Below are 15,087 nucleotides of genomic sequence, written 5' to 3'. Positions count from 1 at the left end.
GCCACACAGGGATAGGTTAGGTTAATGTGTTGAGGCGATAGGCCAGTCTGAATAAATGCGTTTTCAGGACACGCTTAAAATTGTGGGGATTGGGGACTAATCGTATTGACCTGGGAAGTGCATTCCAAAGAATTGGCGCCGCACGTGTAAAGTCTTGGAGACGGGAGTGGGAGGTTCTGACTATTGAGGATACTAACCTCAGGTCATCAGCAGAACGGAGGGCGCGGGTAGGGTGGTATACTGAAACAAGGGAGGAGATGTAGGGTGGTGCTGAGCCATGGAGGGCTTTGTGGGTGAGGGTAATAAGTTTATACTGAATTCTGGAGTGGATGGGTAGCCAGTGTAATGACTGGCACAAGGTAGAGGCATCGGTGTAACGATTGGCGAGGAATATGATCCTGGCTGCAGCATTCAAGACAGATTGGAGAGGGGAGAGTTTGGTAAGAGGGAGACCGATTAGAAGAGAGTTACAATAGTCGAGACGAGAATGAATAAGAGAAACAGTAAGAGTTTTTGCAGAGTCAAAAGTAAGAAAAGGTCGAATTCTAGAAATGTTTTTGAGGTGCAGATGACAAGAGCGAGCCAGTGATCGAATGTGGGGGGCAAAGGAAAGCTCGGAATCAAGTATGACCCCAAGACAGCGGGCATGTTGCTGGGGAGTAATAGTGGAACCACACACAGTAATAGCAATGTCGGGTATAGGTACATTAGTAGAGGGAGGAAACACCAGGAGTTCAGTCTTTGACAGGTTCAGTTTCAGATATAGTGAGGACATGATATTAGACACAGCGTTTAGACAATCGCCAGTGTTTTCTAGAAAGGCTGGCGTGATGTCAGGAGAAGAAGCGTATAATTGGGTGTCATCAGCATAGAGATGGTACTGGAAACCAAATCTACTGATTGTTTGACCAATAGGGGCAGTGTACAAGGAGAAGAGGAGGGGGCCTAGAACCGATCCTTGAGGAACCCCAACAGTAAGGGGAAGGTGAGAGGAGGAGGAACCGGCAAAAGAAACAGTAAAGGAGCGGTCGGAGAGATAGGAGGAGAACCAGGAGAGAACGGTGTCCTTGAGGCTAATGGAATGGAGCATAGTGAGGAGGAGCTGATAATCCACAGTGTCGAATGCTGCAGAGAGATCCAAGAGAATTAGCATGGAGTAATGACCATTTGATTTAGCTGTTAGCAGATCATTAGAGACTTTAGTGAGGGCAGTTTCAGTGGAGTGTAAAGAGCGGAAACCGGATTGGAGAGGGTCGAGAACAGAGTTTTCTGAGAGATAGCGGATAAGACGGGAGTGGACCAGGCGTTCCAGGAGTTTAGAGATGAAGGGAAGATTAGAGACAGGTCTATAGTTAGCGGCACAGTTTTGGTCGAGGGATGGTTTTTTAAGTAGTGGATGTATGATGGCATGCTTAAATGAGGAGGGAAAAATACCAGAAGAGAGAGAGAGGTTAAATATTTTAGTTAGGTGAGGGGTGACAGCAGGGGAAAGGGACTGGAGGAGATGTGATGGAAATGGGTCACTGGTGCAAGTAGTTGGGCGAGAAGATGCAAGGAGCCTGCTTACTTCTTCTTCTGTGACTGGTTCAAAATCAGAGAGTGAGTTAGATGCAGTGGGGGAGGGAGGACAGTGCATGGTATGAGGGGAATATATATATATATATATATATATATATATATATATATATATATATATATATATATATATATATATATATATATATACGCCCCCGACTACCAATGTGCGAAAATTTCGCGTGGGCCAAGCTACTATGTACAGTATATATATTGATAATACAAATTATATTTTTTTTCTCCACCATATGGTTCCAGAGATATTTCCCTGTTTTAAATAGTGCAAATTTTTCTGGTCTTTCCAAGGAGGTGCTACTCACAGGGTAATAATCCAGAGCCGTCTAAAGAAAGCCCCCTTGAAAAGATCACAAAAAAACAGCACTAAATAAAAAAAGCTCACATCTCTGGAACTGTATATCTGCTAAAAAAAAACAAAAAAAAAAACTTGCATACACTGGGGAGCAGCGTGAATAAAATGGGAGCAAACACTGCACTGTTGACAGGTCACCGAACACCCAAATGTTCAGCTCAGTGATTTGTGACAGGTGCTGGGTCCCTCTAGTGGTATTTTTGTAAATTACATGAAGTATAAATGCAATTTTATCACTAAATAGTAAAACTGTTATATTTATTGAAAATGTAAGTGTTCTCCACACTCTTAGAAACTGGCTGTTATTCTGCAATGTGAGCGGCGAGACCTCCAATCTGAGCGCTGGTCCTCACCGTCCTCTTTCTTGCAGGACAGTGCAGGCTTACGTCTGTGGAAGAGGCGGTGGTTCGTGCTGTCAGAATTCTGCTTGTTTTACTACCGAGGTAACGAGGAGCCTCCTCGTCAGAATCTATCCCCAGCACAATTACAATATTGCTTCTTTTATCCTGTGGTTATCCTCTTGTTTCCTATGTATTTTTGTGCAGACAGCAGAGAGGAGACCGTCCTGGGCAGCATTTTATTACCAAGCTATGAGATCTTGCCGGCCAACCCAAGAGAAGTAAAAAACAGAAGATTCAGTTTTAAGGTCTGCCACACTTGTCTTCTCGTAGTCATGTTATTTGGGATCAGCACTTTCTGCCATTTCACAGTATTAATGCCCTCAATCCTTTCAGGCAGAACATCCCGGAATGAGAACCTATTATTTTGGAGCCGACACTCAGGAAGACATGAATGCCTGGATCCGAGCCATGAATCAATCTGCTCTGGTCGTCGGTGACAATAAAAATAAGTATGAATATTGGGTGACCGAACATTGTGTGTGTACGGGAGCTATCTGAGACTTGTGGACTGATTGGCTACTGTAGCTTCACGTTGGCTCGCAGACACGATAGTATGAGTGAATGTGATGAGTGAACTAAGAAATGTTAGACTGTGGAAAGAGAAGATCTAGTCAGAGGAAGTGAATCCTATCAGTACGTGTGTATTAGAGAACAGTCGGTGTGGTGTTCCTGCCTCACAATGGGACTGTCATACACATGGTTTCATGTTAACATTTTGAATGATGTTGACACCCCCTGATGAATCTACGTGCTAAACATTGGAGGGAGCACCTTCTGCCCTCCATTTTGCTGATTGTGTTGTACCATTCGCACATGGATGGACTAATCTAATAAAAGTCTATGAATGGACTTTCCTGGAAAATGTCATGAATTCGTGAGGGCAAAGAAACTAAAATAGAGGTAGTTCTTTGGAAAGTTCTTCCACAGATCGGAAAAAGTTATCACCTAACGACCAGATGTTGGTTGGTGGAGGTCTGACCATTGGGACCTGCACCGGTCAAGAGAATGGGGAATTTTTCTCCTCATTACAAAGTGGAACAGCAGGTCAGATACCTTTTAGTTCTTTTGACTGCTTTGCAAACGTGAAGTGGTTAAAAGACGATAGAGACGGAACATGCGTGTGAGGGAGGGCCAGGGCCAGAGTCCTGGCCAAGGACACCGGGGCATCTGTGCCCTGGCCTCCATCACATGAAAACAATGTCCATTAGTCAGCATACCTGTGACTTCAGGTCCAGCATCATTTGGATTCCTTTTGCGCCACTGAAGGCTGTCTGCAAACGTCTTCGCATGAATTGAGTCACAGTCTATTTCAACTTTCAAAAAGACAACTTTTACTGTATTCATTTCTCAGCACATCCAAGTATTTCACAACATTAGTCACATGTTGCACATTACACATCTCTTCCACTTTCCCTGTACTTCTCTCACTGTCACAACACGTTCCCGGGTCGGACTGTCTCATACGGTTCCTCAGCGTACGCCCTGTTTCGCTCTGCCATGGTTAGACATTCTTTTGCCTGTTTGGCCCCAGACATCAGATCATCTGTTTCCGGTGTCAGTTGCAACATGGCTAGTCACCTTCCCTTCTATACTGTCTGCTGTGGTGACACCGCGTTCTTCCGGTCCAAACTTACTGCATTTGGAAGTTCCCTCAGCTGTTTTGCCCCAGTTCTGAGGGCATCAGACCATGCTATAAGTTGCCACATACTGGAGTCACCTGTGTTGCCACTGTTGCTGCCTTAGGCTATGTGCACACGCTGCAGTTTTTGCTGCGATTCCGCTGCGGTTTTGGCCGCAGCAGAACTGCAGCAGTTCTGCAGACAGTGTACAGTAGCATGTTATCCTATGGGATTTACATTCTGCTGTGCACATACTGCGGATTTTTAACTGCGGAAAAGCTGCGGTTTTGAATCTGCAGAAAGAATTGACATGCCAATTGTTTCTGCGGTCATTTTACCTGTGGTTTTACCTGCGGTTCCGCAGATAAGAATCCGCAGACCAATCCGCAGTGTGTGCACATAGCCTTAAGCTTCTGTTCCAAGCCTGTTTTGATTTTCTGCTGCTCTGTCCAGTAGCTATGGATGTCTGAGCTTCTCCCTTAAACGTTGCGTGGTCACTGATACAATTCTGGACACTTAAGTCCGTGCTATTTTTCTTGGCATTTAAGTCCGTGCAGGCGGTATGGGCAACGTGGCCCGTCTGTCTCCTATGAGGAAGTTCTCCCTCTCTTAGCTGCAGCTCATCCCTCCTACATTAACTATTCACTATGTGAAACTCCTATGCTAATTTCCTACCATACTATGTACACTGCTATACGTAGAATTATAATGTACCCCATCTTGTGGCTATAAAAGCGTACTACACTGTCTCTACTTACTAAACATTTACAATAATAAACATGTATATAGCAGCAACTGTAAATACATACACCATGGGACATTACAGTAGCACAAATCAGCAATAAAACATTACGTCAAACAGACCATACGGTACTGGGATGAGTAAGACAGCAAGGACATAATATATCCCCTTATATATGCATGGCAAGTCGTTTTTACATTGCTGTCCATACTCGTTGTTTTTAACGTTCGAGCGCTTTTTCGGGTACGGAGTGTACGTGACTGAAAGACGACGTGTGCACATACCCTTGCTGCGCTTTCGCAAAGCGTTTGACATGTCGTGAGTGTCACAGCCAGCCAGACTATACTCTGCGCTGATGAGGGGCAAACATCCTGAGACAGGCTGTGTATAGATTATTTGGCATTTATCCCTGGTCATGTTGTAAGGCTTGTTATAAGATGATCTCTCATGGGTAGTAATTGCTAAATTTTTCTCTTATTACTGATGCCAAAACCCACTGATCAGAAGCTCGGCTGAGTGTTACTCTAATCAAACACATAGGACGGGCTCGAAGACTTACTGTTCAGCCCTTCTTCAGTCTCCTAAAGAGCAACTGGTTGAGCGTTTCTGCTTTTGTTATTTTTATTTTTTTTAGTAATTGGCAGGGTCTCAAGAACTTAAACCCCTCATGTCAAAACACTTGTGAAAGGGCTTGTAAACTGAACATTAATCAGAACAGGACTAGATTTTTATGTCTTAAGTGAGAATTTAACATTTTGATGTGGTCATTTGGTGGTTACAGGAGACCTGATATCCAGGCAGTTAAGTCATGTTCTCTTTAGTATTGAACCTTATGCATGTCAACATTAATCTTGTGATCTTTTATTTCAGGAGTAATCATGATCACAATCTATCCCCACAAGATGCGCTGTATGCCAGCTATGAAGATTTCTCCCACTCTGAAATAAACACTGCTGGGGATGATGGAAAAAGTGCCGAATCTTTGGAGATTGCCCATCTGTCTGAAACAAGATCACAAGATGACAGCTCCAGGGACAGCCTTCCAGACCAGGACAGAAATGGAGACTTTGAGAAAGATCGCTTGTTCAGTGGGCTGAGGGAGTCTTTAACAGATGCTATGCAACACTATACTTCTATCTCCCAGAACGGCTCTGTCCCTCCACCCACACCAGAAAGTGGAGTAAAGCATATGGAATTCACGTACAACAGGCATGAAGTGGAATCCAAGATGTCTGCAGAGGGGAAGGACTCCATTCCTGAAGATGAAGAGTGGGTGCCTTTTCATAAGTGTCTGTCAGTGTAAGCATCTGTTGTCCTGTTCTTGACTGATCTTGCATCTTCTGAAAAGATGGATGCAAGCCTCCTAGTTTAATATGGATATCGCATTGGTATGATATAATTTTTTTTTCAGACCTTACCAAGACAAAAGTCCTCCTAGACATCCACCAAAGGGATCTGAGTGCCCACATGAAGAATATTCTTCTCCTCACTCCCGCTCTGCTCCTTCTTCTCCTGCCATCGTGCCTTCTCATATGTATAGAACTGACATCTTGGAGCGGAACTGGAACTTGAAAGATGAAAAATTCATGGCACAAGCCGAGCTTCCTGAAACACATGATGGGAGAAAAATATCCCCACTTTCTTGCTCTCCATCAAGGACCACAACATGTCACTCTCCAGAAAGAGTGGAGTATGTAGTCCAGAGGATAATCAAAGCCTCAAGATCACAGTCTCTTCCTCCCACACCTTCAGAGGTGTCTAGACATAAGATGCTAAAGAAAAATCCTCCTCCAAACTTGAAGTATGGAAGCCCTTTGCTTTGCGAGAAATCTCCCCATTATCCAGAGAGTCCTCAGGGAAACGTTGCGTTATCTGTCGGAAGTCCAACCAAGAGAGACATGCCCCTGACGCCAATCGTCAGTCCAAAAGTCCAAACACAGCAACATAAAACTTCTTCCAATGAGGATGTGTTTGTGGCTGTGACCGGATCTCCGTCTTTGGGAAGAATAACCGTTCGATCCAATACACCGATTGGCAGAGTAGACATACTTCCTTCAGAAGACAGAGTTCCTAATTCTGCAACTATCAGACATGGTGAAGAAAGACCAGGAGATTATTTTGTAAGTGGCTCTCGAACTAGAAGCCACATAGTAAAGTCTGCATCGAGGCCTCAAACTCCAGCTGATAGGTACGATGTATTGCCATCTGATGAGGCTTTCACTTCATCTACAATGTCAAAAGGTCCTACTCGATATTCCAGAAGATCTCAACCTTTGGGGGCAGAAGATGAAAGGCTGGAAAGTTGTGGAATGAATTTACCTCCTAGAGTCCATGGGTATCCCAACAATAGACTGCAAATCAGACCGAATGCTCCATCAGAAAGGGTAATAGTAGAAGAATACCCTGCAGAGCTGTCTCTGACGCCATCACTAAGAAGACACAGGAGTCAAGGACCAAGGGTAGGCCTTTATTCTGCATTCAGTTCACGCTGTTTTTTAATATGTGAATGATGCAATTTGTATGCTTTAATCAACGTTAATAGAAGTAATTCATAGTTGTGAATAATAGGATCACTCCACACAACTTTTGTTTCCTGTAGTGGTTCTGCAGAACCAAAGTCAAATGGAAAATTTATCAAAACAGGAAAACGATTGTAATGAGAACTTTTTTCCATCTCTTTCTGCCAATAGTATTCAGAGAGGTCATTCCTCCCCCCAGCAGTATGTTCCGGTCGAGGTCTTGGCAACACACCGAGGCACCTGTCAAAAATGGTGAGTGGATCATTGTAGGAGTTATTAAATAATAATTTGAATCATTATTACGGTTGATTTTATTGTTTTGTGCATGTGTATCCTATAATACATGTGAAGGGGAATGTTTTCTTGGTTAACCAATAAACCATCCATTTAGTTTGTTTTTTTTAAATCAATAACTTGCCTCTGTTAATCCAATAGTTGTCCATAACTTAAGTCTACATTTAATATATACAGCCCTGGCAAAAATTAAGAGACCACTGCACAGTTTTATAAATATCCGCTTCTCTACATGTCTGACAGCGGTTCCATTCCAGTGTCAGTTGAATTCCAACCAGAGTACACCACAGTCTACTTAATGTGCTTCTGATTAGGTGATCACCTGAACCAAATCTTATTTAACTAAGGAAAGTATAAAAAAAACACTGCTGTGGTGTTCACAATCCTCTTGCAATAGGGCAAGCTGGATGACAAAATAAGTGCTGGTAATATCCCAAAAGCAACAGGAATGAAAAAATAACTTTTAACCATGCCAAAGGAGTTGAAAATAAGTCTTGAGTGAGGAAAAGAAGGGCTCAATTCTGGCTTTACTAGCAGAGGGATACAGTGAGAGTCATGTCTCTGGGTCGCCCTCCTGCCAGGGCCGCGGGGTACTCGATACCGGGCCGGTATCAGCGGGACGTGTCACAGCAGCGGTGACCCGGACCGTGGCCCTGGGCGGCCAAATCAATGGGGGAAATGTTGTTGTGGAATGTAGTTAGATGAATAGTTCGTGACGCCACCTGTGGTGTTCGGCAAGGGAGGTGTTAAGCCGACGCTGCAGACAGATCCTCTGGGACAGATGGTGTGGTGCAGCAATGATGGTATAGCCCTCCACAGGCAGGGCTGTTGTCCCAGGGCAGTGTAGATGTGGCGAGACTTAGATGGTGTAGTGTCCGGCGCAGGGGATGTAACAGTGCCAGGCGGACGGACGCAGGAAGGAGTGGAGGACACCAGGGCGTGTAGTTCCAAAGCTTTACTCACAGTCTGTAGTGCCCGCTTCTGTGCCGTGTCCTCCGGGTCAGGGACTCAGTCAACCTCCCAGGCAAGATGGAATACTCCCTTCCATGCTCCGCCAACTTATGTGCCTTTTCTGAACGTCTCCTCTATAGCGCCTTTAAGTGTGACGATCTCCTAGTACTGAGTTACACTGGAGTTCCTCCTAACAGATGTTCCCAAGAACTCTACTTGCACGGCAGACAGCTGTAGCCTGCTTCGGGGACTCTCTACTCCTAAGTCCCGGCTCTCTATCCGTATTGCTATTGTGCCCTCAAGTCTTAGATGGGAGTAGTGCATTTACAGCCCACTACTCCACCGGTGTCTGCTGCAGAACCATGAGTGTCCATACAACCTCGGGGACCGGGCCCCGGCCTTGCGCTTAGAACTTCTAGGCAGGGTTCTTCCTCTAACCCACGTCCTCTGTGTTCCCTTTCTACTACGTTCCGTACTTGTCTTTCTCTCCTATGGAAGCTTGGGCTTCGGTTCAATGTCTTTCTCCTTCTTTCCTTTCCCGTGCCAGCTGGCTCATGTCACTTAGGCAGCTGCAGCACTCCTTCCTCCATCCCTTCTTCCAGGGATCCCCACTCATAGAATCATAGAATCGCAGAGTTGGAAGGGACCTCCTGGGCCATCTGGTCCAACCCCTTGCTCAAAGCAGGATTCGCTAAATCATCCCAGTCAGATGTCTGTCCAGCCTCTGTTTGCAGACATCCATTGAAGGAGAACTCACCACTTCTTGTGGCAGCTTGTTCCACTCATCACTCTAACTGTCAAAAAGTTTTTTCTAATATCTAATCTGTGTCTCCTCCCATTCAGTTTCATCCCATTGCTTCTAGTCTTTCCTTGTGCAAATGAGAATAAAGTTGATCCTTCTACAATGTGACAGCCCTTTAGATATTTGTAGACAGCTATTAAGTCTCCTCTCAGTCTTCTCTTTTGCAAACTAAACATTCCCAAATCCTGCAACCTTTCCTCATAAGACAGGGTTTGCAGACCGGTCACCATTCTGGTTGCTCTTTTCTGAACTTGCTCCAGTTTGTTGATGTCTTTTTTAAAATGTGGTGCCCAAAACTGGACACAATATTCCAGATGAGGTCTGACCAAAGAGGAGTAGAGGGAAACAATGACTTCACGTGATCTAGACTGTATGCTTCTGTTGATACATCCTAGAATTGCATTTGCCTTTTTTTGCTGCTGCATCACACTGTTGACTCATATTCAGTCTGTGATCTATTAGTATGCCCAAGTCTTTTTCACATGTGCTGTTTGCTTAGCCCTATTCCTCCCATTCTGTATATGCTTTTTTCATTTTTATTGCCCAGATGTAGTACTTTGCATTTTTCCCTGTTAAAAACCATTCTGTTAGTTGCTGCCCACTTCTCCAGTTTATTTATATCTTTTTGAATCCTCTCTCTCTCTCTTCTCTAGTATTAGCTATCCCTCCTAGCTTTGTGTCATCAGCAAATTTAATCAGTTTACCCTCAATTCCTTCATCTAAATCGTTGATAAAGATGTTGAACAATACAGGGCCCAGGACACAGCCCTGTGGTACCCCACTTGACACATTCTTCCAGCTGGATGTGCAGCCATTTACGACCACTCTTTGGGTCCGATCACTAAGCCAGTTATGAATCCACCTAACAGTTGCCTTGTACATTCCATTCTTAGTCATTTTTTCAATAAGGATTGTATGAGATACTTTGTCAAATGCTTTGCTGAAGTCAAGATATACTATATCTACAGCATTTCCTTGATCCACCCAATCAGTGATTCCGTCATAGAAGGAAATTAAGTTAGTCTGACATGACTTATTAGTTACAAACCCATGCTGATTCTGTTTAATCACTTCATTCTTATCCAGGTACTGACATACATGTTGCTTAATAATTTGCTCAAAGATCTTTCCTGGTATAGAAGTCAAACTCACCGGCCTATAGTTGCCTGGGTCCACCTTCTTCCCCTTTTTGAAGATAGGAACAACATTTGCTCTTCTCCAGTCTTCTGGGACTTCTCCTCTTCTCCAAGAATTTTCAAAGATTATGGAGAGGGGTTCAAAAACTACTTCTGCTATTTCCTTCAGTACTCTGGGGTGTAATTCATCTGGACCTGGAGACTTGAATTCATTTAGGTTAGCTAAGTGTTTCCTCACTATATTTCTGTTTATAGATATCCTGGATTCTTCTATTCCCTTAATAGGACAGTGAAGAACAGTTGATGTTACATTTCCTTTCTGAGAGAAAACAGATGCAAAATAGGAATTTAAAAGTTCGGCCTTATCAACATCCTGTCTTACCATTTCATCATTTTCATCCTGTAAAAATCCTATAGCATCTTTGACTTTTCTTTTACTTTTGACATATCCCCAAAATCCTTTATTATTGCTTTTGACATCTCTTGCAAGCCTCAATTCATTGTCAGCTTTAGATAATCTGATTTGTGCCCTGCAGGTTCTGCAGACAGCATTATATTCTTCTTTAGATATGCTTCCCTCTTTCCACTTTATAAACATTTTTTTTCTTCCTTTTTAGCATGTGCTTAAGTTCTGTGTTCATCCATCCTCGCTTCCTTAAATGCTTCCTATTCTTCCCTCTTTTCGGAATTGTTAACAACTGTGCTTTGAGAATTTCATTTTTCAAGATTTCCCATCCTTCCTGGACATTTTTGTCTTTAAGTATATCCAGCCATTGGATCCCTCCAATTCTCTTTCTGAATCCCTTAAAATCTGCCTTTCTGAAATCTAACCTTGACGTCTGAGTCTGCACAGGTCTTCCTCCTCTAGTTATCCAAAATTCTAAAATAGCATGGTCGCTACCTCCTTGGGTCCCAGCCACTTTTACCTCCTCAACCATTTCCTCCCTGTTTATAAGAATTAGATCCAAGGTAGCAGTTCCCCTTGTTTTCTCCCCTACCTTTTGGAAGATAAAGTTGTCAGCAAGAGAGGATAAGAATTTCCTTGACCTGTTAGTTTTGCCTGAGAGAGATTCCCAACAAATGTCTGGATAGTTGAAATCTCCCATGACAACTATGTCATATTTTTTGGAGAACTTGGCCATTTGATGCATAAAGAGTTCATCCATATCTTCAGCTTGCACAGGCGGCCTGTAGTAAATGCCTACAATGGTGTCCTTTCCATTGTTCTGTCCTTGTATTCTTACCCAGTTTCCACAGAACTCCCAGTCTCTGAAGCTTCAATCTCTGTGCAGATATACGCGTTTCTAACATACAATGCGACACCTCCTCCTCGTTTATCAGGTCTGTTTCTTGCAAATAAGTTGTATCCTTCTAGTCTTGTATTCCAATCATGTGTATTGTCCCACCAAGTTTCAGTGATTCCAATGACATCATATTTCTTTTCCTGTGTTAGTAGTTCCAATTCTCCTTGTTTGTTGCCCATGCTTTGTGCGTTAGTATAGAAACATTTTAGTTTGTGATTGGTTTCTCTTTCTCCAATATTTTTATTAATTAGATTCTTTCGTCTTTGTTCTTCCTTTCCACTTCTAATAGCAGAGTTCTCAATAGCATTTGTCAGGTGTTTGGCTTTTTCTGGTCTTTTGCTTCCCTTCCCATGTTGTTCCCTCCTCTCCGAGTGGCTTCCTCTCTCTCTCTGACCCCTCCATCAGACTCTGACTGACTGACCTGTAATCCTAAACCATCCCGCTCTCTTATGTGTTCTCAACTCCACCCACCTCCGAGCACGTTTAGTGTTCCAAGCCGGGAACCACCAAAGGTGCTCTGCCTCTCTAGGCAAAGAGCCGCAATGTGGTTATGCTGAACTACTCTATTGTGTGGGGTGCGCGTGTTGGAGCGTGGTCAGGAGCTCCCAACTTACCTGGATGGTGGGGCACTACACCTTAGGAGAAGGTGCAGTACCTCTGTGGCGACTGAGCCTCAGGGGCGCCACATCTCCATCCTTAAAATTTCTAAGATGGAAGTTCATTACAACAAAGTCAAGCAGCAGACATTGGGGACAACAAAGCTACAGACCGGCAGAGGGTGAAAACGACTCTCCACTGACCTGGAATGACCGTCATCTTATTCGAATGTCACTCAGCAACCACAGGATGACATCAAGTGACCTACAAAAGGAATGACAAATGGCAGCTGGGGTGAAGTGCACGGCAAGAACAATTTGTAACTGGCTCTAAGAGGCAGGGCTCAAGTCATGTAAAGCTAGAATAAAGCCTTTCATCAATTAGAAGCGAAGGAGAGCAAGGCTGAAGTTTGCCAAAGACCATAAGGATTGGACCATAGAGGACTGGAGTTAAGGTTATCTTCTCTGAGTCTAATTTTCAGCTTTGCCCAACACCTAGTCATCTAATGGTTAGACGGAGACCTGGAGAGGCATACAAGCCACAGTGTCTTGCACCCACTGTGAAATTTGGTGGAGGATCGGTGATGATCTGGGGATGCTTCAGCAAGGCTGGAGTTGGGCAGGTTAATCTTTGTGAAGTTTGTATGAATCAAGCCAAGCCACATGCAAGGCTATCCTGGAGAAACAGTTGATTCCTTCTGCTCAGTCATTGTTCCCCAACTCGGAGGACTGTTTTTTCCAGCAGGACAATGCACTATGCCACACGGCTAGGTCAATTAATATGTGGATGAAGGACCACCACATCAAATCCCTGTCATGGACAGTCCAATCTTCCAGACCTGAATGCTATTGAAAACCTCTGGAATGTAATCAAGAGGAAGATGGATAGTCACAAGCCATCAAAAAAGAACTGCTTAAATTTTTGTACTAGGAGTGAGAACTGCTTAAATTTTTGTACTAGGAGTGGCATAAAGTCACCCAAAAGCAGTGTGGAAAGCAGTCAAGACGCACGAAAGCTGTGATTTTAAAAATCATGGGTATTCCACAAAATATTGATTTCTGAACTCTTCCGGAGTTAAAACATTAGTATTGCTGTTTCTAAATGATTATGAACTTTTTTCTTAGCATTATTTGAGGTCTGCAAGCACTGTTTTTTCTATTCTTTTGACAATTTCTCAATAAATACAAAATTTAGTGCTTGGAAATTCGGAGACATGATGTCCGTTCGTTATAGAATAAAAGAGGAATTTTCATTTTAAGCAAAAATATACCTATAAAGAGAAAAATCAGACAAACTGAAAATTTTGCAGTGGTCTCTTAATTTTTGCCAGAGCTGTATATTTTTTTTATTACGTACGGTATATATTTGTATGTTAGTAATATTTTTACATTTTACTTACATTTTAATTATACTGTCCGTGAGACTTCCTTGTTTTGTGCCGGAGGATAGTTTTTGAGAGAGAAAAAATATCAAGCTCAAACTGTTCTTGCTCTGCAGGGATCTGTGAGCTATTCCCAGCTGCCACCTTTGCCCCCTGGTCCTATTCGTCCTCATCTACCTGCCGGAAAGCGACTGTCATTGAGTTCTGCGGTGAGTTCCTTTTTTTGAATGTTACAAATCAATTCATTTGTATGTTTAGAACAGTGTTCCCCAACTCCAGTCCTCGAAAGCCACCAACAGTTCGTTTTCAGAATTTCCTTTGTATGGCCCAGGTGAAAATTGCAGTACCTGCACAGGCAAAAATTTAATCACCTGGACAATACTAATGAAATCCTGAAAACGACCTGTTGGTGGCTCTTGAGGACTGAAGTTGGGGAACACTGGTTTAGAAAAGTGTTGTAGTAGTACCGTGGAGGTCCCGTCTCGTAGGGCAAACACCATTGGTGTAACTGAAGGAGATCTTAGTACCATCTACTATTTTGATAGATCTTCTACATCTACTTGATGAAAAGCAAAGCACTATGTAATATCTGTCTTTATTGAAAATTGGGATTTACTTTGTCCTTATTGTTTAGCCATCAGGACCAACCCAGTACCGAGCTCCATACCCATCTCGCATGGCGGAAAATGGTATTGATGTAAGTTTTTTTTTGTTTTTTTTTTAACTTTTTAGGTGTATTCTAATAGTAGTAATATACCTATTGAAAGAAACAATTTAATTTATGTAATGGCCTGTACTTATTGGGAGATGTAAAATAACAGTCTCGGTGATCTACTCAACTATGATTGGCTTCAACCATGTTTAAGAACAAGATAAAAGTCATCAATTTTTCTGGACTCTCCAGCAATTTTTGGATGTTTGACATCCCTGGGTAGAACTCCTAGTGATCCTACTGTTGTGCCGAATAAGATGATGACATGAAGTCATTTCTCATCTTATCCTCCAATATGGAATATAGATATCTGAATGTTTGTATCTTTTCACAATTACCATAAATGTCACCGATTCCGCTCTAACATTTTGACTTCTATTACAGGTTCTGCTGACGAAGATGTGCGGTCAGGATAAGCTCCTCGCTGGAATTGAGGAGGAATCTGCTCATCTTCTAGCTGAAAAGGTAGTTTAGCTTTTAGTAATGGGAAGATATTTACAGGGATTTTCCCACAAATATTTATATGACTTGTTAATAAATGTGAAGGTGCCTACACACCTATTACAGATAGTACAAATCAATGCGCAGGACCCGGTCCATCAGCCATGGCTGTTGGCCGCCAGCCCTGAGGACCACCTCCTGTCTTCCAACATCTGCAGCTTTTCTTTTGAGTAGCAAGCCTGG

At 43.1% G+C, this 15,087-nt stretch overlaps 1 protein-coding gene across 5 annotated transcripts in view; it reads left to right on the top strand.

The window, feature by feature from the left end:
• PLEKHA4 (pleckstrin homology domain containing A4) overlaps nucleotides 1-15,087 on the top strand; it is a 107,806-nt gene that overhangs the window by 76,843 nt on the left and 15,876 nt on the right. For 4 of the 5 annotated variants that reach the window (XM_073571133.1, XM_073571130.1, XM_073571132.1 and 1 more), the window contains 9 exons: nucleotides 2,316-2,388; nucleotides 2,491-2,591; nucleotides 2,680-2,795; nucleotides 5,578-6,006; nucleotides 6,119-7,166; nucleotides 7,398-7,478; nucleotides 13,808-13,900; nucleotides 14,326-14,388; nucleotides 14,788-14,868. In XM_073571133.1, coding sequence (XP_073427234.1) covers nucleotides 2,316-2,388; nucleotides 2,491-2,591; nucleotides 2,680-2,795; nucleotides 5,578-6,006; nucleotides 6,119-7,166; nucleotides 7,398-7,478; nucleotides 13,808-13,900; nucleotides 14,326-14,388; nucleotides 14,788-14,868 — 2,085 coding nt within the window. The remainder of the gene's footprint in view (nucleotides 1-2,315; nucleotides 2,389-2,490; nucleotides 2,592-2,679; nucleotides 2,796-5,577; nucleotides 6,007-6,118; nucleotides 7,167-7,397; nucleotides 7,479-13,807; nucleotides 13,901-14,325; nucleotides 14,389-14,787; nucleotides 14,869-15,087) is intronic. The other variant, XM_073571134.1, reaches the window with a different exon arrangement.

This window comes from Dendrobates tinctorius, unplaced genomic scaffold (genome assembly GCF_039654945.1).
Source record: "Dendrobates tinctorius isolate UK_male_01 unplaced genomic scaffold, ASM3965494v1 ptg000028l, whole genome shotgun sequence".
Taxonomy (NCBI): domain Eukaryota; kingdom Metazoa; phylum Chordata; class Amphibia; order Anura; family Dendrobatidae; genus Dendrobates; species Dendrobates tinctorius.
This window is presented reverse-complemented; position numbering and strand designations above follow the sequence as displayed.